Here is a 27,623-nt window from a genome sequence, read left to right as displayed (position 1 = left end):
ATCAGAGGCGTGGCGCTCATAACCTCCCGAGTAATGATTGGTGTTTCAAACCAGAGACGGTTTCCTCTTTTCCGAAAAAAGTTAGGAGAGAAAAGTGTCTTGAGAAAACATGGCGGAGTACGAGTAAAGAAAGTTCACCGATGCTTCTTCACAAACCACAAACTCGCCAACTATTGGACATGTAACGCGATTATAGATTCAAGACTGTACAAATCTGACAGTGTATGAGGTATGAGTTAGATTTATTATATTCATTTTTGTTTTGGTACATAAACAGCTTTCCAAAGGCGTTTTCACTACTGATGTGCGTGAACTTTTTATTCGTGTCCTAAAATATGCGCTGGTTTTATGGGTTGGTCGTTCAGAGATTTTTATGAGTACAGTAACAATGTATGTCTGTTATTTATTATAAAGACACGTCAGTGGTCGTATTCCAGTTGAGATATGAACATCTGTATCAACAATAACACAACATTGTAGTATAATGTAGAATTTCATCTGCTTCTAGTTTGTATTATTTGATGAATTTAAAAGGATGATTCTCAAGAGACATGCCAAGATGAAGGCCCACAGGTCCTATTTCACTCAGAAATAACATATGGGAAAAGATATTTTGATGTAATAAAATTATTTATTTTTTACTCTTACGATGTTTTGCATTGTGACATTATTTTTGTGAGTGTTTTGCAGCTGTTTATTTAATTGTTTTGCAACTATAAAGTTATATTTATTTATTGTATTCAGGTATAGTCGTATTGTTTAGTTTGCATAAATTATATTTATTCTTGAAATAGTATAAAAGTTCAGTATGATGTAGTATTTAAATCTAGCATTTTTGAGACAGAAGTTGTTATTATAAAAAATGTTTAAAAAAAGCACAGTGGTATAAAATAGTGCATATAACTGCATTTATACTTATTTTAATAAAAATTCTCCAAACAGTAATGTATTACAGTAATTAGATTATAAAGTTAATCCTTATTAAGAATGGAAAATAAACATCTACAGTAAAATATCAGGATACAGTACAGAAATGGGAATTGAAGAGAAGGTTTCTTCAAAATAATGCCACAATGCATTAAACATAACAATCAATTACTTTATGAAAAGCAGAATTCCCATGTTATTTTCCTAAAGGGAATTTATTCAAACCAGTTTTCCACAGTTTCTTGTGTTCAGAAACCCTTCTGTGAGAATTTATGAGGAACACCTGGATAAGATCCGCCTAACAGACTGGACACAGCAGCCCTTGTGTTCACGACACTTCCAGTTAATGAACGTTTGTGTTTTATTCTGTTGTAGACTGAGTTTTTAACCTGGAATATACACTGTTGCTCTTACTGAACCTACAGTATGTGACTCACTGCTGTTCAGAAACTGTCAGTGGTGAGTAAAGAGAACTTGGTTATGAGAATGTGGTCAAATGTTCCCCGCTTCCCTTTGTATTGAAAGAGAAAGAGTGTGTAACAGTGTATGCCCATCATCTATTAGTAGAATGAACCGTGGTTTTATTATCAAAATGTTGTAGAGTCCATGTTTTTTGTTGATAACCACATGTATGATTAAAAACCAACAATATATTTTGTCAATCCATGGTTAATTTTCGTAATGGATAGACTTCACTTCACTGCACTTCACTGATCACTGCATTTTGCTCGAATGAAGTCCAATTTCAAATCATATCAAACGAATGTTCTGTTGACATTTTTTCATTTCCTTATTATATTGGTACTAGAATGTTGAATGTTAGTTTAACATGAAAATGAACAATGGCTTTAGAATTTTGCACAATACCAGGAATTTGACAAACACAAACAAATATGATATTCTGAAATAGGCCTATTGCAATGATAACCTTTAGTGGTTTGTGTGTGGTTTGTGACTGAAGTTGTTGGATAAGACTGAAGTTGTCGGAAATCTGTTGAATAGGAGCTTGGGCAGAGGGAAAGATTTTCAGCAAATAATGACTTTTTACAAACAAATTACAAAAAGTCACGACACCGCTTTATAACCCTTGGAATATCCTAGGACATATATTCTCCTATTTGAAGTCTGTTATATTGTCACTGCAACATTCTCAAATGTGGTAGAATTGCATTTCTGAAATTTCTTTTTTGTTGTTGTTACGATCCCAAAAAAACTTGACTCATCAAGATTAGTTTCACTCTTCGCTTAAGAGAACGTTGCTTTCCTCATTCCTTGACTTATCAGACACGTCTGTGTAACGTTTGCTAAAATTACAACAAAATGAAGTTTCCATTCTGCCAATAGTCTTTTGATGTAAGGATGGTTGCTCACGAGGAGGTCAAAAGACTGCCCACAAGATGTTTCATGATACATATTAAAACTGAATGAGTATGTAGGGGGGAAGTGTAGCTTGTGATTATTCACTCCACGTTGGTTTTCCCAGTGAAATCATTAGCTACTTACACCTCGTGTTTGCAGTGTGTGTGTGGTGGAGGGCGTCTCATGTTTCTTACAGATATTTCTTTACCGTCACCGCCTGTCAGATGCACAGTGTTTCAAACGCGCTTAAAACATGACCATCTGCACTCTCCTTAGTCTTTGCTATTGTATTTTGTTTTAAAAGTGGATTCTTACTATGCGTTCAAATGGATGTGATTGCAAAAGACGAGGAGCAAACGTTTCATGTCCGTTCCAGGTAGGAGGGAAAACTTGTTTGCCTTGTTGTACACAAATAGTTATCATTTTTGTTAACACTCCTGCAGTATCATCTGGTTTGTTAGTGCTTATGAAGTGTTTTTCGATATGCCTAAGACAAAATAACCTAAATAATAAATGTTTTAGTTAGCAATAAATTAGATCTTTTTTTAATAAGCGGTTTACTAAGCGACCTTTGTTTTTCCATCAGATAAACCGGGTAGAAATTTAATACAGGGCCTGTGGAATGAGGGCTCAGGTTAGTTGAGAGATCTCCTCTGTGTAAATTTTTAATAGACGTGTTTAAAGATTAAAATAGAGGGTCAACATTTGTTGTCACAGTTGTGTTTCTTGTATTGCTCAAGGGTGGAGGGTTTTAAGGCTTCAACAAGGAACATTTTAATAAATAGTTTCCAAGATTCAGTCATCATTCAGTCCCCATTGTGTTGTTCCACACCCATATGACTTGTTTCTTCTGTGGAAAAAACAGCATTTCCAGAAAGTATTTCTTACCAAATATTTTTAAAGGGATTGTTCATCCAAAAATGAAAATTCTGTTATGAGTTATCCCCCCCCCAAGTTGTTACAATATACATTTCTTTGTTCAGTTAAACACAAAGAAAGATACTTGTAAGAATGGTACAAAACTCGCATTTCTGGGAGATCATTGACCTAAAATGCCCCAGAACTGTTTGCTTTCCAACATTCCTCAAAATATCTTCTTTTGTTTTCAACAGAACAAAAAAATATATACAATAATTTTTCCCATGGTAGTCAATGGTGCCTCAGAACTGAAAATTGCTAAAATTCTTCCTAATATATATTGTTGTGTTGTATACCCGAAAAAGGAAACGTAAACGGGTTGAAACTACTAGAGGGTGAGTAATTCATGACGGAATTGTGATTTTTGGGTGAACTATCCATTTAAATGGCTATTGACTGTCATGCTCTGAAAAGGAAAAACCTCAAAGCGGTCCATACAGTTTGTTTGGGTTAAGGTTCTTCAAAGCCATTTATGACAGAAATGGACAAAAAAAAATAAGGGTGGTTTATTATTTGTTTTTCGTTGTCTATATTTATGTTATGTATGTAACATAATGTATTTATGTTAAAATGTGTATTAAAAATTCTGTGATACTGCTTCAGGAGGAATAAGGAATGATTAAAATTCTCTCATAATAAATGTTGTCCTAGATGACTTTCTTAAATTGACACAAACATATTATCTCATATAGTAATGATGTCATGTTACCTTTGTATCAAATAATCTAACCAAGTAATCAAAGTGACAGTGGGTTTATGAGAGAAAACGATTCGTATTTTGAGTTTATGTAGCGAAATTGAGATGTAAAGAAGAGGGAAGAATCAAATATAGTGGCAGATTGATAACTTTACAGGAACAGTTCACGCAAAAGGAAAATTCTGTCACCCTTTTATCCTTTACTGTGGATAAAACAGTGGAACACATGGAGGCTGTTAACCCTCTGCTGAGGACACTCGGACCAAAGTGCTGGATTTAACCCTGGCTAATGGATTTTCCTAGTATGACCTTGCATGACTGTTTCTGTAGAGTTCACAAAGCACAAATGTTGACTTTAAGGGTCCTGGCTTAATAAAGTGAAAATATATTCAAACATATTTTCCACCTAGCAAGTTTATATAGAAACATCTTGGTACGGACAGAGCGTATAACAAAAGCTCAGTCTGCCTCTATGCATGATAATCTCTCTTGTTTCACCCGTAATTGGAATTGACACCTGCCATCAGGTGTCCGGAGATGACACGGGCATGTTTTAGTTAAGCTTCCCTTGACTTCCCTTTCATGCATGTTTATGAAATGCACCGTTACCTTCTGCTGGATGTCAACAAAACATTCGGGCTGCTAAAGCCTCGGTTGGTTAAGCTGTGGCACGGCAGAGGTTGTGACAAGGTCTCTCAAAGGGGGGTTAGAATTGGACTTGTTTTGGAAGTGGACAGTCAGATCGTAATGTGTCTTACCGTTAGGGAGTCAAAGCTGTGGCTTTCACGCTGTACCCAATGGAGAATTAAAGGACGTCTCCATCACGGTCGAGGAGAGAGAGTCATCAGAAAGATCGAGATGTCTGTCTTTAGACAGTGCTTTAGATGTCACAAAAAGAAAAAGAATAAAAGGTAAAACGTTTGTCTTGAGAGGTTCTCGACAGTTGTTGGATAACTGTTTTGCTGTTCAGGTGATGTTTTTAGTGCAGTACTTTGCTGTTGCTAGGGGGTTTTAGGTGGTTGCTAGTTGTTAGACCGCTAGAAGATCAGCAAATTCTGTAGCCATCTTTAAGAATCAGGAAAACATATCTCTTCCATCAACACCTATCAGTTCTCACTTGATCTCATTTCTACTCTTTACATTTTTTTTATTAGCTTTGTATACTGTGGATGGCTACATGAAACTAGTTTCTTATTGTACTTATGCAATTGTTCCAATCTGTAAGTAGCTTTGGATAAAAGCGTGTGCTAAATGTAAATCTAGGCACAAATCAAAAGAAGTGCACCCTTGACAATATTCTGGGGGTATAAAGGTAAATGTTTAGGCTTGTAACAATAATCATAAAAGTTGTGTTATTGTATATATAATTTACGTACTATTTCTGAAAATTGTTAAAACGTGTTTTTGATTACATTATAAATAGATATTTTGTGGATGATATGGTCATCAAAAATTGAGAGTTTTTGTTTGTCAGTTGTTTGTTTGTTTTTTAGAAGAAAAACAAGCCCTGCCCACAGCAAATTTTCCTTTTTAGATTAACATTTCACATATTTGTTTGGTAAATGTCAAACATGCTCTGTGTGAGGTAGATTTTCTGATTTAATTAACAAGTAAACATTATCATAGTCTCAGTGTGTTCTCTTACGAGCTTTCTGATGCTGAAACAGCTGGCATAGGTGTGTGATTGTGTGTACCAAGACTGAGAAAAAGTGTAAGTTAAATACACACATATATATATATATATGTATATATATATAAAATTTTAATTGAATTGAAGATTGAAGAACTGTGTAAAGATGTTTGCATTCCTTTAAAAGTGACAAAACTTTGGAAGGCCTACTGCGTTCAGTTTGGCTTTAAGTAATTTTAGCTTCATTTTGAATTATTTGAGCCAAGTGCCTTTGATGCTGGTGTTATTTTTTCATTTGCTTTCCCCGCTTGAACAACTCCATGCAATTTTCTCTACTTTCCTGTTGCTTTATTGACACTGTACTTTTTCTTTCCAATATCTTTGTTTATTGGTTTTAATACTTACAGTATTTTATTTACAGTATTTCAGTTAATCAGCATTTCTTGATGTATTGTGTCTGTTGAACAAAATCAAACATCAGGGGTGACATAGTCAAGTCATCTGGCAGCAATGTGAAAGACAAACACGTGACAAGACATGAAAACTGTGATAAAAATCCAGTTTATCATATAAAAAAGAACTTAATAAACTTTTAAAGCATCCTTTGCAACCGTTTCCGTTATTATTATTTTTTATTAAGGAGAAATATTTTTAGAATTTCACAGAAAGAAAATAAAATCATAATTTTACCTAAACACGTAGAAAATTCAGAAAAGATTAAAATAATTTGGTAAATTTTTTCAATGACTGTACATACATGAGCTTGTTGGTTTCAATGCTCAAGCTTAAAAGCTTGAGGTTTTACAACTCCTTTTGACAAACTATTTTTATTGGTTGAGAAATTTAAACGTTGTGCTTTTATCCTCATAAGATGCGGCTCCCTCATTCACTTAAATATGTTTATAGGACAGTCTTGCCCTCCCCAATATGGCCGCGCTGTTGTCATACAATACAGTGGCCAGTGTGGCATAAACATATCTATACCAAAGTCAGTCTTTTGTGTGTATCTCGAGGAACAAAGCTGTACAGCCCATGTTATCATGTTTATTCTCTGTTTTACTCTCTGTACTGCCCTCTGCAGGATGGAGGCCTCATGTCTAGAGCTGGCCCTGGAAGGTGAGCGCTTGTGTAAAGTAGGCGATTACCGTGCTGGTGTGTCCTTTTTCGAATCGGCCATCCAAGTGGGCACTGAAGACCTGCAGATCTTGAGCGCCATCTACAGTCAACTAGGCAACGCTTACTTTCACCTACATGACTATAACAAAGCGCTTGAATATCATCGGCATGACCTCACCCTGACCAGGTCTCATTCTACAATGTTCTCAAAGTTTATAGATGGTAAATATGTGTGTGTAAATGTTGTTATTGGCACTCTTTAGAACCATTGGAGATCAGCTGGGAGAGGCTAAAGCTAGCGGTAACCTCGGAAATACTTTAAAGGTTCTGGGTCGCTATGATGAGGCAGCGGTTTGTTGCCAAAGACACCTGGAGATTTCCAGAATGCTTCATGATAAGGTGAGTGTTTAAAATAAGACTCTATTAATCTGTTATTATCGTTCTCTCACCCCATGTTATTCAACATTTTTTCATGTCGGCACTGCAGTATATACAGCGGGGAAAATAAGTATTTGACACATCAGCATTTTTATCAGTATGGGGATTTCTAAGTGGTATTTTGAGACAAAATTTCCACCAGATGTAGCCATCAAGCCAAATATTGAATTCATACAAAGAAATAAGAACATTTAAGTATACAAGGTCAGTCGTAATAACTAAAGTGAAATGACACAGGGAATAAGTATTGAACACACTTTATTTAATACTTTGTAGAAAAGGCTTTGTTGGTGATTACAGCTTCTAGACGCTTCTTGTATGGAGAGACCAGTCGTCTGCATTGCTCAGGAGTGATTCTGGCCCATTCTTCCACACAAATGGTTTTTAAATCTTGAAGGTTTGGGGCCTCTTTTATGAACTATGATTTTCAGTTCTCTCCATAGATTTTCTAGGGGATTCAGGTCAGGCGATTGACTGGGCCATTCAAGCAGCTTGATTTTCTTTCTTTGAAACCACTTCATTGTGTCCTTGGCCTTGTGTTTGGGATCATTGTCTTGCTGAAATATCCACCCTCTTTTCATTTTCAGCTTTCTGGTAGATGGCAGCAGATTTTTATCCAGAATGTCCCGGTACATTTCTCCATTCATCCTGCCTTCAATAATATGAAGTTTGCCAGTACACTTTGCTGAAAAGCACCCCCAAACTTAACTGTTGGTATGGTGTTCTTTGGGTGGTGGGCAATGCTATTTCTTCTCCAAAAATGGCATGTAGAATGACTGCCAAAAAGTTCAAACTTTTTTTAATCTGACCATACTACAGTCTCCCAATAATCCACAGGATTCTCCAAATGCTCTTTCGCGAACTTTAACCGAGCCTCAACATGCTTTTTGTTCAGCAATGGAGTCTTGTGTGGTGAGCGTGCATGGATGCCATGGCGGTTCAGTGCATTGCTTATAGTTTTCTTGGAAACAACAGTACCTGCTGATGCAAGGTCTTCCTGAGTGGTTCTTGGCTCTTGGAGAACACTCCTGATTATTCTTTGGACTCCTCGGACAGGGATCTTACGTGGAGCGGATCGTGGCCGGTTTATGGTGAACTGATGCTCTTTCCATTTCCGGATAATGGCCCCACAGTGCTTACAGGCACATTCAGCATTCTGGAAATGCACCTATAACCATTCCCATCAAAATGCTTTTCAACGATAAGATTACGAAGATCTACAGAGAGTTCTTAGCTTTTACCCATCATGAAGTCTTTTTTCTGTGTGCCTCCTAGGTAATGAGAAGCCTTTATAGGCCATCAATTAGGACTAAAGCAGCTGATATAAATTAGTACTGATAGGGGGCAGGGTTTCTCTCTTAATACTGACAGATTTCAGGTGATCTCCTGGCTTTCTATGCCATTTTGCACCTGGTTACCTTCATGTGTTCAATACTTATTCATTGCACTTTATTTATTATGACTGAACTTGTATACTTAAATGTTCTGATTTCTTTGTATGAATGTTTTTTCGTCAATAGCCCACTTAGAAGTCCCCTTACTGATAAAAATGCTGATGTGTCATATACTTATTTTCCTCGCTGTACATGCATAAGATGATTTTGAAATAGCCATCCAAAGACACCCCTCGGATCTATTTTAAACATCCACAAGCAAGTTTGAATGCAAGGCGTTCATCCATTTCCGCTGTGTCATCGGTGAGGTTTTCCTGGGGTTGTCGGCTGTGTGGTTTGTATAACCGGCTGTCGGTATTTCTGTGTGTGGTTTTTGTAGGTGGGGCAGGCTCGCGCTCTTTATAATTATGGGAACGTGTACCACGCCAAAGGGAAGAACATATGCTGGAGTGGTATGGACCCTGGAGATTTTCCGGAGGAGGCGCGCGTCGCTCTGAAGAAAGCCACAGAGTTTTACGAGTGAGTTTGTGTTGAGGGAGACGAAGCAAGTCGACGTTCAATGTTTTGTCCATCTTAAGCCAATTGTGTGATCATTTACTCCCTGTAACGTTGTTCCAAACTTGCCCTTACAGAAAAGACACACAAAACATGTGTTTTTGGAACATTTTTGTGTGAATTTCATGTAAATACCCATCTGAAACCACATGTGATCACATGTTCTTCACGTGTCACCACATGTTGCACATGTCATCTTCTGAGTTTTTACATGTGATCCCATGGGTTAAACATAAATTTTACACACATGTGAAATTCATGTGTCTTTTCTGTAACTCGTTCACCATTTACTTTCATTGTATGGAAAAACAAAGTTTCAGGACTGTTGTTTAAGCATTGCTTAACAGGTCCTCTAAATCTCCTCTTATGTTCCACTTCTCGGTGTGAAGAGCGAATCTGGCCCTCGTTAAGGAGTTATGTGACAGAGCGGCGCAGGGCAGGACCTACGGTAACCTTGGCAACTCGCATTATTTGCTGGGAAACTTCCAGGAAGCTGTTCTTGCACATGAGCAGGTATTTCCTGCTGCGTTTGTTTGACAGTAGACAATAAATCGGGCAACAAATATTATGATGCAATAGTTATTATATAAACAGCATACATTTGAAAATAATACAATGACAGAGAATAAAAGAGTTGTTTAACTTGTTAACCTAGGTTATGAAACTAGTCTTGTTTTTAAATTTGCATCATTAGCTTTTAGGTTTGTTTTAAAGATTAAGTATGAAGAAAACAAATGTTGTTTTTTTATTTTCACAGCGTCTCCTTATCGCAAAGGAGTTTGGAGACAGGGCGGCGGAGAGGAGAGCGTACTGTAACCTTGGAAATGCATACATATTCCTTGGGCAGTTTGAGGTCGCAGCTGAACATTACAAGTCAGTAAAATGTTTGGTGAACTGTTTCAGTTTTATTTGTTTTTATTGCATATCGTCGCCGTGCTTCCGAAACCTCTGATGGCCAAATTCAGGAAATGGAAAATAAACACTGCACAATTTGTTAAACATATTGTGTTCTCAAGGTTGGTTAGATATTTGTAGAACCCAGTGACAATACAGGGTGACTAATAATAGTGATTTATGGCACAAAATAAAAATCATAAAATATGGAGATGCGAGGTTTCAGAAGAACACCAGCGATATTTCAAGTCACGGTTCTAAAGATAGGCCTATAGTTACACAGCAAGGGAAATGGCGGGTAGAAAATGTATCGGCCATAATGTGAGCTGGATTGGAACCTGCGGTTCACTTCAGTGACTTAATGAGTTAACTACTAGGTCACAGCTACATATGGCACCATTTAATGAAACTTTGACGTGATGTCTTTGGCTCAGTTGCATCCCACATAATATTCACATATATATGTACAAATCTGAAATATATAGTGTTAAATCCCATATGAAAAATACTGCAGTATACTTTAGGATTGTCTATTGTAAACTATAGGAAAAATCCTAGATACAACAATCCTTTTGAACGTTACCATACTACATTTTAAAGTAGACTATAGTACTGTATTTTGTGCAGTTTATTCATTGATTATTAATACTACAGAATACTGTGGTATATACTTACAAATGAAGTACTTATTATAATTTATAATGCTGTGTCTCTATTAAATATTATAGTATAGTATTTTTTCAGGTGGGATTTAACGGTATTTAAAGCTGTTGTATACTTTTAATTTGATCATATAAAAGATCAAATATATTTATTATTGATAAGTTATAAGTTGCGGTCTTTTTGTGGTACAAAGAAGGTATCCATACCGTGGTACTTTGATAGTATACCACGATATATAAAAATCTTGTATAAACCTCTTATCCTCTTTTGGCCACTAGAGGCCTATAAATCCACAATATAGTAACTACACTACAACTAAACTATATTTGGTTTACCATATTACCAATACCATAGTATTCTCATATACATGTTTTTTCTTCTGACAGACGTACTCTTCAGTTGGCCCGGCAGCTGAAGGATCGGGCTGTAGAAGCTCAGGCCTGTTACAGTCTGGGAAACACTTACACTTTACTGCAGGACTATGAGAGAGCTATAGACTATCACCTCAAACATCTCACCATAGCTCAGGATTTAAAGGACAGGTATACTGTCACTTTTTTTTTCAGATAAAGAAATGATTTGTCTTCGTATTTATTTGTATATGCCTTTGTTTTTTTGCACTATTGTAATCTACTGTCAATGGAAGGAGTAATCATAAAACAATTCAAAGAAATGCTAATAAGACTAATAAAACAGACATAAGCTGCATCTGAATTCACACACATTTTCCCTCATGCACTATTCCCTATATAGCGAATGCTAAATAGTCCACTATATGGGGAAGAAGTGAATAAAAATGAGTTTGCAATTTCGGACACTGACGTAATATATCCTGCGTCTGACAGTATTGTCGAGGACATTCATCATAACGCTTATATTACACCTGAATGGTTTAATGTATTGTTTTGTAAAATGGTAAAGTTCATTTTTACATTATTTGTCACGTTTATTTATTCTTTAACTAAGAGAACAAAACAAATGTTTGCCACGTTTATTCACTATTACATTTGTGATGTTACTTAATATATTTTAAATAAAACATTGCTAAATAATCTGTTTTATTCTCAAAAGTAGAAAATTACTGTGTATAAATTGACATCCGTGGCAATGACGGTCACTCTCCTCATTCAAATCTGACGGTTGATTCGTGTTGTATCGTGGGAAATATGAGTGAGCGAGTGTACATCGGATGTACAGTCAAAATCAGAATGCAATGTGGGTAAAAAGTAGTGTACAAATGTAGGGAATGAGTTGTTAACTCAGAATTCGGACAACACTACAAAAGGAAGGACACCCGATATATTCCACTAAATAGGAGATAGGGGTTTAGCTATGGTTCCTGTGTAATTGTCTTGCTGTTGTATGCGTGTAGGATTGGGGAAGGAAGAGCCTGCTGGAGTTTAGGGAATGCCTACACGGCACTGGGGAACCACGAACAGGCCATGATCTTTGCCCAGAAACATCTGGAGATCTCGAAAGAGGTTTGTTGCTTGTGACATCCATATGTCCTAACAAAGTGTACGAACAGAGTGAAATATCATGACAACCAAACAGTTTTACTTGTTAGAAAATGTAACTATTTGCATTAATAAGCAAAACATTTTGTATAAACAGATGTTACTAATATAGTGAAAGAGATGTGTGTGTTCATGTGTGGCCAAATGAGTGATAAGATGCACAGATTTCTTCCTCTCTGCACAGGAAATGTTTTGATACTTCTCTGTTTAGGGGTTTAAATGAGGCCTTAGCGTGCAGTGTGAATCAAGTGTGTTTATGTTATCTTTTACACCACTTTCAATTATGTGTTTATTTGTTTTTTGTGTATTTCTGTTGCTCAGATTGGAGACCGCAGTGGAGAGCTGACGGCGAGAATGAACGTATCGGATCTCCAGCTGGTTTTGGGTCTTAAACAAAGTTCGAGCCCAAACAGCTCTTTCATAGAGAATCTTCCTTCTGACAGCAGTCCACCTGGTAAACCACACACACACACACACACACAGATCTTAGATCACATTTTTATTATTTAGCATTTATTAAACCTCGACTCCAATCCTAATCTATCCCCAACCTACAAATTCTTCGATGAAATTTCAAGATCAAATGCAACTCATGAATTGTTACTCAACTTACACAATTCCTAGTATAACCAAGAGTTTATTTTTGATGACAGTGCCATCTGCTGGTCAAAAGAAAAAATGTCATCAACTTCATACTTCTACTGTCTTTGATAACTTTTAATGAAAGGTCACAGTTGTGTTTTGCTTCAAAGTTTTTTTCAATATATCAATATTCTTAAAATTGCTGCTTCGTCATTATTGGCAGCTTTCAGTATACGGTTCAGAGAATCAACCTTTCTTAGTGCGCCTAGTCTACAATCACAGTTACAATTACAATTAACAATGCGTGTTAATAGTTTTTTTCTATCTGGTTCTGTAGATGGAAGATCCAGAGGTGGCAGAAGACTCAGCATGGAGAACATGGAGCTCATGAAACTAAACGCAGACAAGAATATGGTGAGACATCAAACACACAAAAGATACACAAAGTCGGATGAATAAAATGGACTTTATTGGCATAAGAAAAGAAATATGTTTTGCCACAGCCTTTGCTTCCATTCCCACTTGCACTTTAACAACTCAGGGCCAGTCCTGTGAGGAGAATACAGCCCCCCAGGAAAACAAAACGCCAACTAAATCATCCATAGCCAAGACGTCATCCAAACTTTCCTTCATCAACCGCTTCAGCAGGAAGAAACACAAGATGAATGGATCGAACTCTGGTATGCCAGGGGAAAAATACAGTGGTGAGACACCATCAGCTCCTATGGATGCACAGGTACAAAACAGTATAGCATGATAAACATAGTTCTAATTGCATCAACCTAAAAAGGCCTTTATTCACATTAGAAGATTATGTATTTTAACGTTAAAAGCCCCTGGCACATTTCACTTTTAAAAATAACAGTTTGCTCAATATCTGCATTTTGGTGCTACATCTTTAAAATCGTCTTCTCTGTAGCATGCACCGGACACTCTGGGCGACGACGGCTTTTTTGACCTTCTAAGCCGCTTCCAAGGCCACCGCATGGATGACCAAAGGAGCTCTTTAGCAGATGCCGTAAGCCGCGTTGCCGTCCCCTCCTCTCCCTGTGAAACCCCACCCATAGCAATGAGGAACAGTGAGTCAGCCACATCTCCCTAACTATGCATACCTGTGCTACATTCTATGTTCATTTTTTGAATTTGTTAAGCAATGTGTGTTTACATTGACAGTGATTTGTAATGGCAAAACAACCGAAAGGGTGTCACTTGCAGTGCAGTGATGGTGATTGAGGTGAACAGACTGGAAATTTATGCAAATTAGAAGCGATTTAAAAGCTGTCATGTGAATTTACCCGTACTGTGTGTGAAGAATTGAAGTAGTACAAAACTGTTGTAGATTGTGGCTTTTTTGTCTTACCTGTGCTGCTGTCTTCCCTGCATTAGATAAAAATAGATTCATGTGCTTGAAGGATGAGAGAATGGATTTTTTATGTACAGATGAGATTTTGGACTATTTAAATGTGGGTGTGACTAACTAATTTAATGCCACTGAAATAGAAACCTCCAGGGTGCTGGAGGGTTCATGGGAGTTTGCCCAACCAATCCACATGTGTTTTGTGGATTTGGAGAAGGCATTCGACTGTGTCCCTCGCGGCATCTTGTGGAGGGTGCTCCGGGAGTATGGGATTCGGGACCCTTTGCTAAGGGCTATCCGGTCCCTGTACGACCGGAGCAGGAGCTTGGTTCGCATTGCCGGCAGTAAGTCAGACTTGTTTCCGGTGCCCCCGCGACCCGGCCCCGGATAAGCGGTAGAAAATGGATGGATGGATGGATGAAATAGAAACCAAATGTGACCCTGGACCACCAAACCTTAAGCAAGTCTTAAGTCTTTTCTTTTATGGCAAAATTTCTTAAGGATATTAAGTAAAGATTATGTTCCATGAAGATATTTTGTAAATTTACTACTGTACATAGATCAATACTGCTCGGTGCCTGCTTTTGGGGAATCACCCATTCAAGTTTGGTATCTATGTAAAGGTTAGAATTTCAGCTTTCAAGTTCGTCTACTCACCACAATGTCATTACAGCGGTAGGCCAGTAGAAAGCGTTAACACAAACCTGTTTCATCTTAGCACGGCCTGCTACAGCGCCTCTGATTAACAAGTTTAAAGGCGATTTGTTTCACCCTCAGACTCCAGATATTCAAATAGTTACATCTCAGCGAAATATTGTCTGATCCTAACAGACCCTATATGAATGTAAAACTTATTTATTCAATGATAATATCACAAAATTGACTCTTAAGGCTGGTTTTGTTTCAGGGTCACACATTGTTCTGATTATAATGACTGAAATAAACTACACAACCTTTAAAAGTTGAGTAGATTGTACCTGTTTTATCTTATCTCACTGTCTGTTTTAATGTCCTCTGACTGGATGGAATCATATAATGAAGCAAAAACGTCATAGTTTGTCCAATTACATACTACTCGATTTTCTGTGAAATCTGTCAACTCTGATTGTCCAAACTTGCACAACTATTATTTAGTCATCTGAAATGCAAATTAGGGGGAGAGTATATTTCAGCCCAAAGGTTTCATAGTAATAAATTTATTGTCAATTTTTTTTCACATTTTATAGCTGTTTAGTGGTGCAATATGTAAGAATTTACTATTAAAATGTAAGAAAAGCACTAGACAAATATGTTTTGTTGATTTGAACACAGCAAAGCCTATACTTCCCAAATTTCTTTTGCGATTTGAGACACATTGTGCATATTTCTTCCCCATTCAGCTATTTCCGAGTCCACAGTGGATGCTTCGGGCCAGCCCGGGCATTTTCTAGACCTGCTGGTGAGCTCGCAAAGTCGCCGGCTAGACGAGCAGCGAGCCAGTGTGGGCGGTCTGCCGGGTCTGCGGCTGGACCAACGCCACAGTCAGGATGTTCTCAGCAAACTCATGGCCTCTGCAGATAGGACAGAACCAGATGAAGACTTCTTCGATATGCTAATTAAGTCCCAGGTTGGTATCCCAGAAAAACAAGAGGATCATCGAATTGTTGGGTTGTTGAAGTTTGTGGTTTCTCTTGTGCAGGGATCCAGACTAGATGATCAGAGATCTGCTCCTCCACCTCCTCCAACCAGAGGCCCCACGGTCCCTGACGAAGACTTCTTCAGTCTCATCGTCCGCTCCCAGGAAAAAAGAATAGATGAGCAGCGAGTCATCTTACCATCGCACCAATCCTGAGACAGAGTCTCCATCAGACAAACAGTTTTTACGACCTTGTGGCCTCATTGAAGTTCCCTGTGCTTGAGGTTCTTGGGTTAATGCTTTGTTTCAACACATATGACACTAAAATATTTATGTTTTCCGTCCTACTCAACGTGAAGAATTTTTAAAAGAAGGAAATGAAGTTCACCGTGTCATTTGTAACCATGGATTTATTATGTCAATTTCTACTACCGTGCTCTGAACTGGATTTATTCTAATACTGGATATAGACCAAAACTACAGGATCTTCCTCAGGGATGCAAAACAATGCACTGAACGCAGTTCGTTCACCTGGTTAACTGGATGGAATCTGGAGAACGCTGATAGCGGACAGTAGACTTAAATGTCAATTAATTTTGTATCTTTATAACACTAAACTTGCTATTATTCCTTAACAATGTGTTGCTTTCCCTGATTTGAAATGTTTTTATTATCTTTTAATGCCAGCTAACCAATGTTCTGCATTGTAAATGTTTTGGAAACCAATGACAGAAGTCAATACATAAACGTTGTTCTGGAAATAATATGATTTGAAATGATTGCATTTGAATATTTTCAAATGATTCTTTTAAGGTTATACAGTAGGATGTATTTAGAAGTAATTGTGGAGAATTTAAAGGATTACCCTGTTTTGAATAGCTTGATGCATCTTATGCTATAACGTTATATATCTTTAAATTCCTTCACCATTTACTCACCCATACCTGTATAAATTCTGATGACCACAGAGAAAGATTTTTGGAAGAATGGTATTAATTTTCGGTTCCGGGAAGTCATAAACAACCATAGAAGGATAAATTAATTGGTAGTGAAAAGTGCTTTAGAACTGTTTGTTTTCCTAAATTCTTCATATTATGTCATTTCGTATGTTTTATTCCTACTTTTGTCGTGGATGATGTCCCAGAACTGAAAATTGCTAATATTCTTCCAAATATCTTTCTCTGTGTTCATTGGAAGAAACAAATTTATGCAGGTTTGGAATAACCTGAGCGTAAGTAAATGATGACAGAATTATAATTTTGGGGTGAACTATCCCTTTATGACAGCTTGATTTGAAAGAGACTGAGATGGTTTGTTGTTTACCAACATTTTAAACAAGTGGCCAGTTTTTCAGAACTTGCAGTCCCGCCAAACGGTTTTGTTAATGTTGTGATGTCCAGCATTTTAGTCTTCATTCGTTTTTATGTACTTTATCTTAGTGCAAATAATTTATCTTTCGAAATAATTTCTTTCTTTAAATATTGTTTTGCAAATGACAAACCGACACATGATTTAGTATGCTTGAAATCTTTTATTAGAGCTGAGGCAACACAGAGGACAGAATTACCATTACCAGAAAATTTGAATCAAATAAGTAAATGATTGGCTTGATAAAATCCAACAACTAAAGAAAACATGAAAGTAGATTAAGATGATTATAACACAAGTTCTGCTCCCCAAAATGCAATTTTAAAAGAAAAAGATTGTTCGTTTCTTGCGGCTGGCTGGTTGGTTGCTTTAACATTGTGGCTTGACGATGATGTTGGCACATCCGTGCACCTGAGTGAGCTGAGGACAGTCGAGGGATGCCAGAAGTTTCTGAGGGCCACATCGATTGGCGACGAATTTCTCCGTCAGGCACACTGTGCCTTGGCTTGCGATTTCACTGAGAAAAATTGAAAGTAATGATTTTATACCAGCGATCGTGGCATAGTGTAAAACCATTTCTATTACTTATTCATATTCGTCTGAAATAACAAAATATCCGCTTACCCATAAGAAACAGTTCTGGCATGCTTCATTCCCAGACCCTCAAAACGGAACACAGCATTCCTCAAGGGACAATGCAACGGGTTCTGGAAAGTCACCTTAACTGGCACCTCCTTGCCCATTATGGCATCACATGCAGGCTGAAAAGAATCACAAACAAAGTTCATTAATAAAATACAATACCTTCACCTTACAATACAGGAGATCCAAATCACAAACTCACAGCGAGAACCAGGTCCGGTGTACGCAGCCTGAAGTGGAACTGGGTGGCCACAACTTGTTTAGTTTGTTCCACGTGTCCAATGAGATGGAGTGTCAGAGGAGCGTGGTCCAACAGGTGTTCCTTGTACTCGTCATAACGCAGGGTCCATTCCAGAGTCTTGCCTATAGTGGGGCAAGAAATAAGGTTTCCTAAACTGCACTTTACCAGGTAGATATTTTTCATGAAATTTGAATTTTTATTAGTTTCTTACATTCAGAGGCCTTCAGCTCAAAGCATGTCTGGTCCTTCTTCAAGAAAGCCCTGTGGACTCCGGTGTGGTACATGGCCGCTGCTTTGCTGTGGAGGGTGAGGGTACGAGGTGAGTTGCATTTGTTTTTCAGATTGATGCAAAGCACGGCATCCTTGCCAATGCATGGCCCGTCTCCCTGCATGGTGACTTTAACGGCAACATCCTCAGGGCACGGCAGCTGATATGCGCATCGTTTAGCGCCGTAGCGGCAGGCCGTCTCCAAAGCAGCGCACCTTTCCTCGGTGCCTGATGGATGCACAGAGAAGGGGTGATGAGGTTCATTATAAAGCATGGCTGTTTGTTATAGGGTGTGTTTTAGTGGCATATGTGTATAATTTCACCTTTAGCGTGCTTGTAGAGGTTTGTGATATCTACACGCTGATCTGAGCCGACAGCCTTGGTGCTGATGCAGTGACCCACAACATCCTTTTCAAGATGAACAACACCAAAGGTTCCATTGCATTTCCTCTGCCAGTAGACTCTATCGTTGTTCACCTAACGGTCAAAGTAAAAAAAAAGGTTTTACATGTTTTGTGTCTGCCAGCCAAATATAAACAGATTTATGAATCACGAAAGAGTAAGGAACAAACATACCTCAGCGAACAGGAAGGGAGCGTCATGCTTCAGGAAGACCTGGCCGCTGCGGAGGGCTGCGACAGCCGTGGGGCCGCAACGATAGAAGCCATTACTGGTCAACTGAGGAGTGGAATCCACCACCTGCCAACCTCCAAAGCCACACGGCAGGTCTGAACGGGTCATCCAGGCCTCATTCCACACGTGGTAGTTCCTATAGTTTAAATGTGTTTTGTAACACCACAAATGCAACTGATACGATAATTATCTTTATACAGACAAGTCTAGACCGCGCAGCTTCCATTATAATTGTATAACTTTGCACATACTTCTTTTCATACCTTGCACACGTTTGTCTTCATGTTTACTTGTCTTTTTACATGTATGTTTGTGTCTTTATTTATTTATAATTCTTTATGTTCGTGGCTGACAGGCTGCTAGATTATCTGTGGTGCAGTGGTCCTGAGCGCCCCCAGGTGGCATGGATGTACTATATAGTTAATAAACTCCACATGTAAACTAACGGGGTACACTCCAAACTAAAAAGCCGCTAGAGAACAAAAAAAACATTTGAGTTATTTCTAATCACGCGGATGAATGTTCAAATTTAACATTTCCTAATAAGTTTGGTTTTAGATAGTTATGTTTTAAAAAGCGGCGTGGTGGTAAGATGATTTCTTCGTTTACGATTGAGTGGGCGGGGCTCCACCTCCCCTTTACTACGGCTCAAAATGACGTCATCGGCTATTGGGCTACATTTTTATAGCGTTGAAGTGAATAAAGACACGTCGTCCATCTTTTTTAACGGTCTAACTGAACTGATTGTAACTGACTGCTTTAACCTGAACATGACTATGAAACTCTTGAGGCTATATTGGTAATGCCACAATAAAATCACGATCTTACCAGACTGAATCCCGGTTCAGGTGATCGATCGGCTGGAATTTCTCATCTAAATAAATGTCTGTTGTCAAGGAGACGTCAGTGTCGTGAGCAGACAGGAAGTTGGAGACGGGACGACAGGGAATGCCCAAGCATCTCATCACTAGAGGGTGACAAAAACACGTAAGTACACTTTACTGCATATTTCATCACGTTCTCATTTTGTGCAGAATCCCTTACTTGTGTTAGTGACTCCAGCGAAGGCCACGCTTTGTCCGTATTTGACAGGCACTCCTCCACATTTGTAGTACTGTTTCAGAATGGGAGCACTGCCACACCAGGCTGTAGGAGCAATTCCACCTCCATAGCAGCTGGACCAGTTACCCATCAACACACCGCATTCTTTGTTGGCAATAACCTGTGAAGGAAAGTTGGATGAAACGCTGGTTAGTTGTACTGTGGGTTTGTGATGCCTTTTGACATCAGAGTGAGGAAATGTAGACCTCACCATGTCAGATACAACTCTGGAGATGGTAATGGGGTTTCCCCATCCTGAGCAAGGGGTACAACTCTTCTCCAACACATACAAACAGGCACCTAAGATTCCCTCTTCAAACTAAAAATGGGAAAGAAAATGATCAAGAAATGTTTCCTTTTAGCTGAAACGTGTTTTTTTGAGTGTTTGTTTTGTGAATCTTACTTGGCCAAAGTTCCATGTTTTGCAGCCAATCTGTTGCTTGGTTCCATAGTAGATTCTGCCCATGTCACTCAGCACGTACTCGGCTCTCTCAGAGTCATCTTCCAGGTACACACAGTCCTCTGTGAAGCAGCGTATGTATCAGTCAGTCAGCACTATTGTTTTCCCCGTAAACACCCACACTGTCCATTACATTTTCTCATGCTTTCATACCTTTACACCAAGGGTTGAACAGCATATAGATGTCATTGTCAGGGACGCACGGTGAAGTGTATCTGCCCCCCTGACAGTTCGTCACAACATTGAGTGTGTAACGTCCCACACAGGCACCTGGAACCGAGTTAACACACAGTTTGATTCGGTTTTGGCCCTGTTCGACAATCTTGACCCCCCAGCAGTTTTTCTTGAACTCGCTCACTAAAGGAATGATCACATAGGTGCCGTCCCGGATTGATGGGACGTGGCCTGCAAAACAAAAACAAGATATAGCAGTGTGTCCATTTTTTATCATTTTCATGTGATGCATGATGGGGATAAAAACTGACCGAGTTTCAGCTCCAGGTGAAGTTGGTCACAGGTTGGATTAAATGGCCGTGACAGATCGATCCACATATTGAAACACTGTCCTCTGCGGATGATGAGATTCTCGTCCAGAAAACAGTTGGTGCGATGCTCCAGTCGATTCTGTCCAGTCCTGCACTTGAGGAGGTCGACCTTACACACCCGAAGGGTAAGATCTAGGAGCAGAAAATACCAAATGCATTATAAGAACATAGTCATCAAAGACCATCTATTTTTCCCATCATGCAGTGCAGTCGACACTTACCATCACCTCCGCATACTTTCTTGGTTAAGCAGTCATCGGCACAATCTCTGATGACAACTTCCTTGGAGTTGTATTCACGGCATGGATAGTTGCACGGGTTAGAGCAGGGGTTTACACAAGGATTAGCACAAGGGTTGGCACACGGGTTTACACAAGGATTAGCACAAGGGTTGGCACACGGGTTTACACAAGGATTAGCACAAGGGTTGGCACACGGGTTTGCATAAGGATAGGCACAGGGGTTGGCACATGGGTTTGCGCACGGATTCACACATGGGTTAGAGTAGGAGGTGGCATATGGGTTAACCCAAGGGTTTCCCCAAGGCATGTTGTATGGGTTTACGGTGGGGTTAGTACAGGGGTTCACGCAAGGGTTGGCGCAAGGTGTTGCACAAACGGATGTGCCGCATGCTGTTTTACGGCAGTCGCCAGCCAGCAGCTTCACGGTTGGGAAGCGTCCAACGGTGCAGACGTTGTTGAATGGGCACTTTGGCACAAAAGGCATCCTATGAAAAAAGAAAGAGAGAGATTGATAGAGAATAAATGAAAATAGACTGTAAATGGCAAGTGCAATCTTACATTATTCTGTATTATTTTTCTTGGTTAACTATTCATGAAGTCTCTTACATAAACAATGTACAGTAAAATAATTTTATCATGTGTTTCCAAAAATCTTTTGAAGATACTTTCCTATTTTGGATAAAAATCTTTAAAAAAAGGTTTTTCAAATATTCTTCATTTGTGCTGTATAAACCAGTCAGAGTTGAATACTTACATGTTGGTTTTGCTTGATTGTTGTTTTTGACGAGTGTCTGTGTTTTCAGAGTAGTTTTACCCTTGCTGGAAGATGCTCTTCTTTCGCTGTGCTAATTCTCACTGAAGCGGTCCGGTATATATTCAGTTCTCTAGCTCCACCCCATCCACATCTCATAGCTGAAGAATCTCAAGACATTTCCCCACTCAATGAGAGAGATGAAAGGATTCTGGGTGAGTCACACGTGTTAATTCGAAGTCTATTTTAGAGAATTATTGAGACAAATTAACATCTTAATGTAATTATTCTGAATTTAAGGCAGAGCTGTGAACAATTCCAGATGGAGGAGAGCAGCAGGTGTTGAAACTCATTTAAGGTTATATATATATATTATATATATTATATATATATATATTTATATTTAGCATTTTCCAAGTAACATTTGCTTTAATTGGCAAGAAACACGTCCATTTAAAAAACATTGTCCAAAACACATATTTTAAATAAATGGTTTGTTTTATTATGAAAGAAATTAATATGTTGGCACAGTTAGAACTATTTCTATCTTTATGTCCTTTATGTCTTCAGATCAAAAGGTTTTAAGATCATGAAAAACATTTCATTCAAGACACCTTAAACTTTTGAACAGTTGTCTAAATTCCCAAGGATTTCTTTATCACACAGAAGTAACAGAATTTTCACAAACATCTACAACATGATGGATCAACAGTTTTATGTGACACTGGATAGAGCAATTGGGTATTTTTTAAATGCCAAATTACAGTCGTTTCTTGAGTGATTTGGGCTATTCATCACATTTATTGTAGTTGGTATTCCTTTCTCCAAGTGAACCTGTATTTAATATATTCTGGGTCATATATTCTTTTGCTCTTGTTATGCATTCCATCTCTGTTAGTGCTCATTTTAAGTGAATTTGCACCCTAACAGTTTTATTGAGATACAGAGACATCAATAACAGCTAGTTTACAAATAAATCGTTTATGTGTCCTATGGTGTAAGAGCAGAAATTTAGAAAACAAACTATTCATAATATATTATTATGAGACTTTTACTATTAGTTATTTCAAATGTTTTGCTATGTCAAACCATAGGACACGTGCGGTTTATTAGTCAACAACCCAAATATTTGGTTACTTTCCTTCCTTGCGTTATTAATTCTTCCATCCATATTATGCTCATCTTACAGTGGTTAACTATAAAAACGTTGTTGTTTTTTCCTGGATGTCTGGGCTTTAACCAGATCCACACAGAAATGTGACCCAGTTTTGATCGCCACACCAAAAATGCTCAAAACAGTGTGTCAACCAAAAGGTTATTGATTTTAACAGTTTTATGATGAGTATAAGTAAGGAAGGACATCCATCTCATGTCATTTGTGAATCAGAGCCAATGTCTCTACATGGCCACATTCTTTGTTTATAATAATATAGCTTAGCACACTCACACCCATTTTTGTTAAGTGTAGTAGTGATTTACTAAAAAGAATGACTCGCAGTCGATTGGAATGAACAGAAATATAAGTAAAATTGAGGTGTAACAAATTGAAAGACCAGAAAAGCTGGTTTTTCATCAACTCGAGCAGTAATAGCAAGGTCTAATAAAAAAGGTCCCGGCCTCATTTCAGAGCTTTCTCCGTGTCAATCACATCATTCACCAGTGATACAACATAACAGTACAAAGCAAAACAACAGTAATACTGAACGTAAACTTATAGTGGTTATAGTTAATATAGCTTTTCGTAAACTTGTTTTATGAACGAGCAGGTGGACTGCTTTATGCAAATAGATTTGTTGGCAGGTCTGCAATGACTGGACGTACATTTTATGGCCTTAACGCTTTACATTTCACGACAAATCTTTATTAAAAAAGTCACCTACCCCTGCTCTGGTTTATTTAATGATACAGTTATATGTGGCATTTCAGAGAAGACAATGTCATTTAATTTTTAGATAAAAAAATCAGCTTTCCTCAGAGTTACCAATATGATGTCCATCCCCAATCTTTGCTGCATCTTTGCTGCAATCTTTGCTGCATCCTATAAGGTGTATCAGAAAATAAAGATTGTCTCTAATAAGATCCATTAAATCCCAATGTCCAAAGTCAGACAAATTACCTAAAATATCTAGATTTTCATTCTTTAAACAAATAATATGAGAATTTGGAGAGCACACAAAATTGACCACCTGAACTCAACAAACCAGCAAATTATTACAGGAACAATGATTTTAAAGACTCCGTGAATTTAATATGATATAACCGTGTAGCGCTTTCAAGTAATTGTGACCTGTGTACTTTATTGAAAGGGTCAGTGTATGTATAACAGTTTGCGTACATTTTATGGCCTTGACACTTTACATTTCACAACAAATCTTTAATAAAAAAGTCACCTACCCCAGTTTTAGTTTATTTAATGATACAGTTATATGTGCCATTTGATTTGTAATATTTCAGAGAAGACAATGTAATTACATTTTTACATTAAAAAAAAATCAGCTTCCCTAAGAGTTACCAATATGATGTCCATCCCCAATCTTTTCTGCATGCTCCGCCTAGGTGTATCAGAAAATAGAGATTGTCTCTAATAAGAGCCATTAAATCTCAATGTCCAAATTCAGACAAATTACCTAAAATATCTAGATTTTCATTCTTTAAACAAATAATATGATAATTTTGAGAGCACACAAAATTGACCACCTGAACTCAACAAACCAGCAAATTATTACAGGAACAATGATTTTAATGACTCAATGAATTCAATATGATATTACCGTGTAGCTTTCAAGTAATTGTGACCTGTGTACTTTATTGAAAGGGTCAGTGTATTTATTACAGTTTGCGTACATTTTATGGCCTTGACACTTTACATTTCACAACAAATCTTTAATAAAAAAGTCACCTACCCCAGTTTTAGTTTATTTAATGATACAGTTATATATGCCATTTGATTTGTAATATTTCAAAGAAGACAATGTAATTACATTTTTACATTAAAAAAAATCAGCTTCCCTAAGAGTTACCAATATGATGTCCATCCCCAATCTTGGCTGCATGCTGCGCCTAGGTGTATCAGAAAATAGAGATTGTCTCTAATAAGACCCATTAAATATCAATATCCAAATTCAGACAAATTACCTAAAATATCTAGATTTCATTCTTTAAACAAATAATAGGATAATTTGGAGAGCACACAAAATTGACCACCTGAACTCATCAAACCAGCAAATTATTACAGGAACAATGATTTTTAAGACTATGATATGATATAACCGTGTGGCTTTCTAGTAATTCTGACCTCACCCATGTACTTTATTGAAAGGGTTAGTGTATGTATTACAGTTCGTGAGGTGTGCCTGTGTGTCTGTACCTCAATTCTGTATAGATCAGGGCTATTCAATTAGTTTGTAATGGGGGCAGTTTATGAAAAGAATCCTTAATGGGGGCCAGAGGGATATGGCTTGCAATATGAGGTAAAATAACAACAATAAGAAATCTGTTTTTCTGTTTAGTTTTTTCTGAATTCTGTGTTTTACGTCCATCACTTATCAATATTTGCCCACAAAAAATTGTTCATTATACTAAAGTTTATTTATAAACTTTATTAAAAAACCTGCAGTAGATACGTTGAACCATACAGGGAAAAACAAAAATAGAAACATATTTTTGTTTGTTTTTAAATCTACTTAAACATAAGTAAAAAAGTTCTAATTTTTAAAAAGCTATTTTTATATCGTTACTAGTACATTTACCTTAGTGTACTAGAGTTAATAATATACTCAGTAAAAATCAAGAGGGATGTTGTGGTAAACCGGACTTTTATTTTGACGGGTCGCCGCAAAGGGTGTTTGACAGTTGCTTTTTTTCATTTCTCACATGAAACAGGAACAGTGTATGTGCACGTGTTCTCTGAAAGTTACATGAGCACACGCAAAAAATAGCAGATTACATATTTAAACACCATTTAAATATATTTCTAAGGTAAATGCCCAATTTGAATTTGAATTCAATTTGAAAATCGACTTTTACGTAATTTAATCGCGCCAAACTGTGCTGCTGCAGTTCGTGCTGAATGGAACAGACGCGCGTCACTTCATAACTGTAAGGTCAGTTCCCGACTGAGCTAATTTATTCTTTTACACACTATGCTTGAAGGGCTGGAACAAATTTAATTCAGAATATTCATTGAATAGCCCAGATATAGATCTGTTTGTGCTTGTGATCTCTATAATGCATTTGATAATTTAACAAACTCACATAATTTTATTGTATTAAAGCTGTAACCAAGACATGGCAAACTGAATAAATTACGCAGCCTTAGGTTTATTGTTAGCATAAGGAAAATACAGAAAACTTGTAAATATGTAAATCAAAAACTAAATAGCCAAAAGCAATTTCTGTCTTAAAAATACTTTAGGCCTTAATCACCCACTTTCCTCTACAATAAAGACGGTTACATGTGTATATATATATATATATGTGTGTAAATTGTATAAAACAGTCATCGAGCACTTCCTTTTCTATGACAACCTTTTCTTGATTTAATTGATTTGTTTTTAACTTTTAATGGCTTATAACATCATTGAGAAACATACAGTATAAGAGAGTTATCAATGACAACTTTAACTGCAAAATAATACAACTACTAATGTCATCTTCCTCTTCCTTTTGTTTCTCAGACTATTTTAATTGAGCTCAATCAGTGCAATGAATATAATGTAGGGTGGTGTTGGATTCTAGTTAAAGATCAGGGCTGGTAACCAATGAGCTACAGGCGCAACATACAGAAGGAGTGTTTCATGAGCTCTGTCTCTGTGATAAATGTAGTGTAAAGCATTTTTGTAATCCCCGAAACAACTTCTTAATGTTTAATGATATAAGATAATTGATGTAATGCAGTCAATTGTGTCTGCCCCATCCTGAATCATTCTACAGTGCTTCAGTCCCGGGCTGTCACTATACAGAAAATCAGGTTTTGTAGCATGACACAGTGCCTCACTATTCATCACCAGACCATTGAGAGAGAGAGTTTCGTCAACTCCGTTGACTCCAGTGAAACCGTTTTTTCACAGGTTCATGGATCCTCTCCATAGTTCCCGGAAATTGCTTGAAACGCATGGATCTGCGGCTGAACAGAATGTGACAAACTTTTAACCCATTTAAAGACGTTAGTCATTTGATGAATAAAAAATGAAAGAAACAAAGCAATTACAGAAAAAACATAACTTCCTGGAACTATCTGAAGGCTTAATGAAAATTTTGAACTTCTGTTGTCGCGACTCTCTCTCTCAATGGCTCTGTTCAACTACAGACCAGTCAACATTCCATTGTTTCGGTTGTTATTAAGCCAATTCAAACAATTGTTATTGTTGTTCAAATGTTTTTTTTTTAAATCATGTTCTTTTGATGCATATAAACTATGTGAATAATTATTTTTTACTTTTTAGATGTATGTTTCAGATATTTTAAAGAGCATTTTCTCACTTGTCTTTCATCACAAGTTCATAGTAACCAAAGTCTTTGAAAGTCTATAAATAATAAATAAGTAAATATTACAATTTCAGTTTTGGTTTAAATGTTTTTGGAGAATAACAAACATGCAGCAACTATAAATTGTTGTGTAAAAATGTCCTGTACTTTCCATTTCAAAAAGATTTTTTTTGTTCTACATGTAAAAGAATATCACACTGGTTTGGAGTGCAGGTCATTTCCC

General features: G+C 37.5%; 2 protein-coding genes and 1 long non-coding RNA gene across 4 annotated transcripts; 2 read left to right on the top strand and 1 right to left on the bottom strand.

Moving 5' to 3' along the window:
- Positions 1 to 62: 62 nt before the first annotated feature.
- Positions 63 to 16,426, top strand: gpsm2l (G protein signaling modulator 2, like). 2 transcript variants are annotated; one of them, XM_056733940.1, is made up of 14 exons: positions 63 to 229; positions 6,613 to 6,834; positions 6,911 to 7,046; positions 8,859 to 8,998; positions 9,424 to 9,547; positions 9,792 to 9,907; positions 10,978 to 11,133; positions 11,964 to 12,072; positions 12,430 to 12,562; positions 13,028 to 13,104; positions 13,232 to 13,426; positions 13,610 to 13,769; positions 15,427 to 15,653; positions 15,726 to 16,426. In XM_056733940.1, the coding sequence occupies exons 1-14, from the start codon at positions 225 to 227 to the stop codon at positions 15,876 to 15,878; spliced, it is 1,953 nt and encodes a 650-aa protein (XP_056589918.1). In that variant the 5' UTR covers positions 63 to 224; the 3' UTR covers positions 15,879 to 16,426. The 2 variants fall into 2 exon arrangements, with proteins under 2 accessions (XP_056589918.1, XP_056589917.1); XM_056733939.1 differs by lacking the exon at positions 63 to 229 and adding an exon at positions 2,446 to 2,662.
- A 758-nt stretch (positions 16,427 to 17,184) lies between these two features.
- On the bottom strand, positions 17,185 to 22,002 carry tgm1l2 (transglutaminase 1 like 2). The gene is made up of 14 exons (XM_056733862.1): positions 21,917 to 22,002; positions 21,142 to 21,647; positions 20,861 to 21,052; positions 20,529 to 20,780; positions 20,319 to 20,437; positions 20,127 to 20,234; positions 19,859 to 20,036; positions 19,643 to 19,781; positions 18,758 to 18,950; positions 18,505 to 18,658; positions 18,125 to 18,409; positions 17,875 to 18,035; positions 17,655 to 17,791; positions 17,185 to 17,547 (listed from the first exon to the last, which is right to left on the bottom strand). Coding segments are annotated over exons 1-14 (2,574 nt in total). The 5' UTR covers positions 21,919 to 22,002; the 3' UTR covers positions 17,185 to 17,399.
- Positions 19,083 to 20,028, top strand: LOC130409710 (uncharacterized). The gene is made up of 3 exons (XR_008904885.1): positions 19,083 to 19,613; positions 19,712 to 19,801; positions 19,907 to 20,028. It is a non-coding gene; the product is annotated as an uncharacterized LOC130409710 (long non-coding RNA).
- Positions 22,003 to 27,623: the final 5,621 nt, after the last annotated feature.

This window comes from Triplophysa dalaica, chromosome 20, assembly GCF_015846415.1.
Source record: "Triplophysa dalaica isolate WHDGS20190420 chromosome 20, ASM1584641v1, whole genome shotgun sequence".
NCBI classification, from domain to species: domain Eukaryota; kingdom Metazoa; phylum Chordata; class Actinopteri; order Cypriniformes; family Nemacheilidae; genus Triplophysa; species Triplophysa dalaica.
Note: the sequence above shows the minus strand (reverse complement) of the source record. Positions and strands in the feature narration are given on the sequence as shown.

Excerpts from the sequence above, each read along its gene's own strand:
- gpsm2l (XM_056733939.1), top strand. The coding sequence starts at position 2,613 with ATGGATGTGATTGCAAAAGACGAGGAGCAAACGTTTCATGTCCGTTCC. Across the intron at positions 12,563-13,027 it reads TTCTGACAGCAGTCCACCTG|ATGGAAGATCCAGAGGTGGC; the intron begins GTAAACCACACA and ends CTGGTTCTGTAG. Across the intron at positions 13,770-15,426 it reads ACCCATAGCAATGAGGAACA|CTATTTCCGAGTCCACAGTG; the intron begins GTGAGTCAGCCA and ends TTCCCCATTCAG.
- tgm1l2 (XM_056733862.1), bottom strand. Across the intron at positions 19,782-19,858 it reads CGCTGGAGTCACTAACACAA|TGATGAGATGCTTGGGCATT; the intron begins GTAAGGGATTCT and ends GTCACCCTCTAG. Across the intron at positions 18,659-18,757 it reads CTCCCTTCCTGTTCGCTGAG|GTGAACAACGATAGAGTCTA; the intron begins GTATGTTTGTTC and ends TTTGACCGTTAG.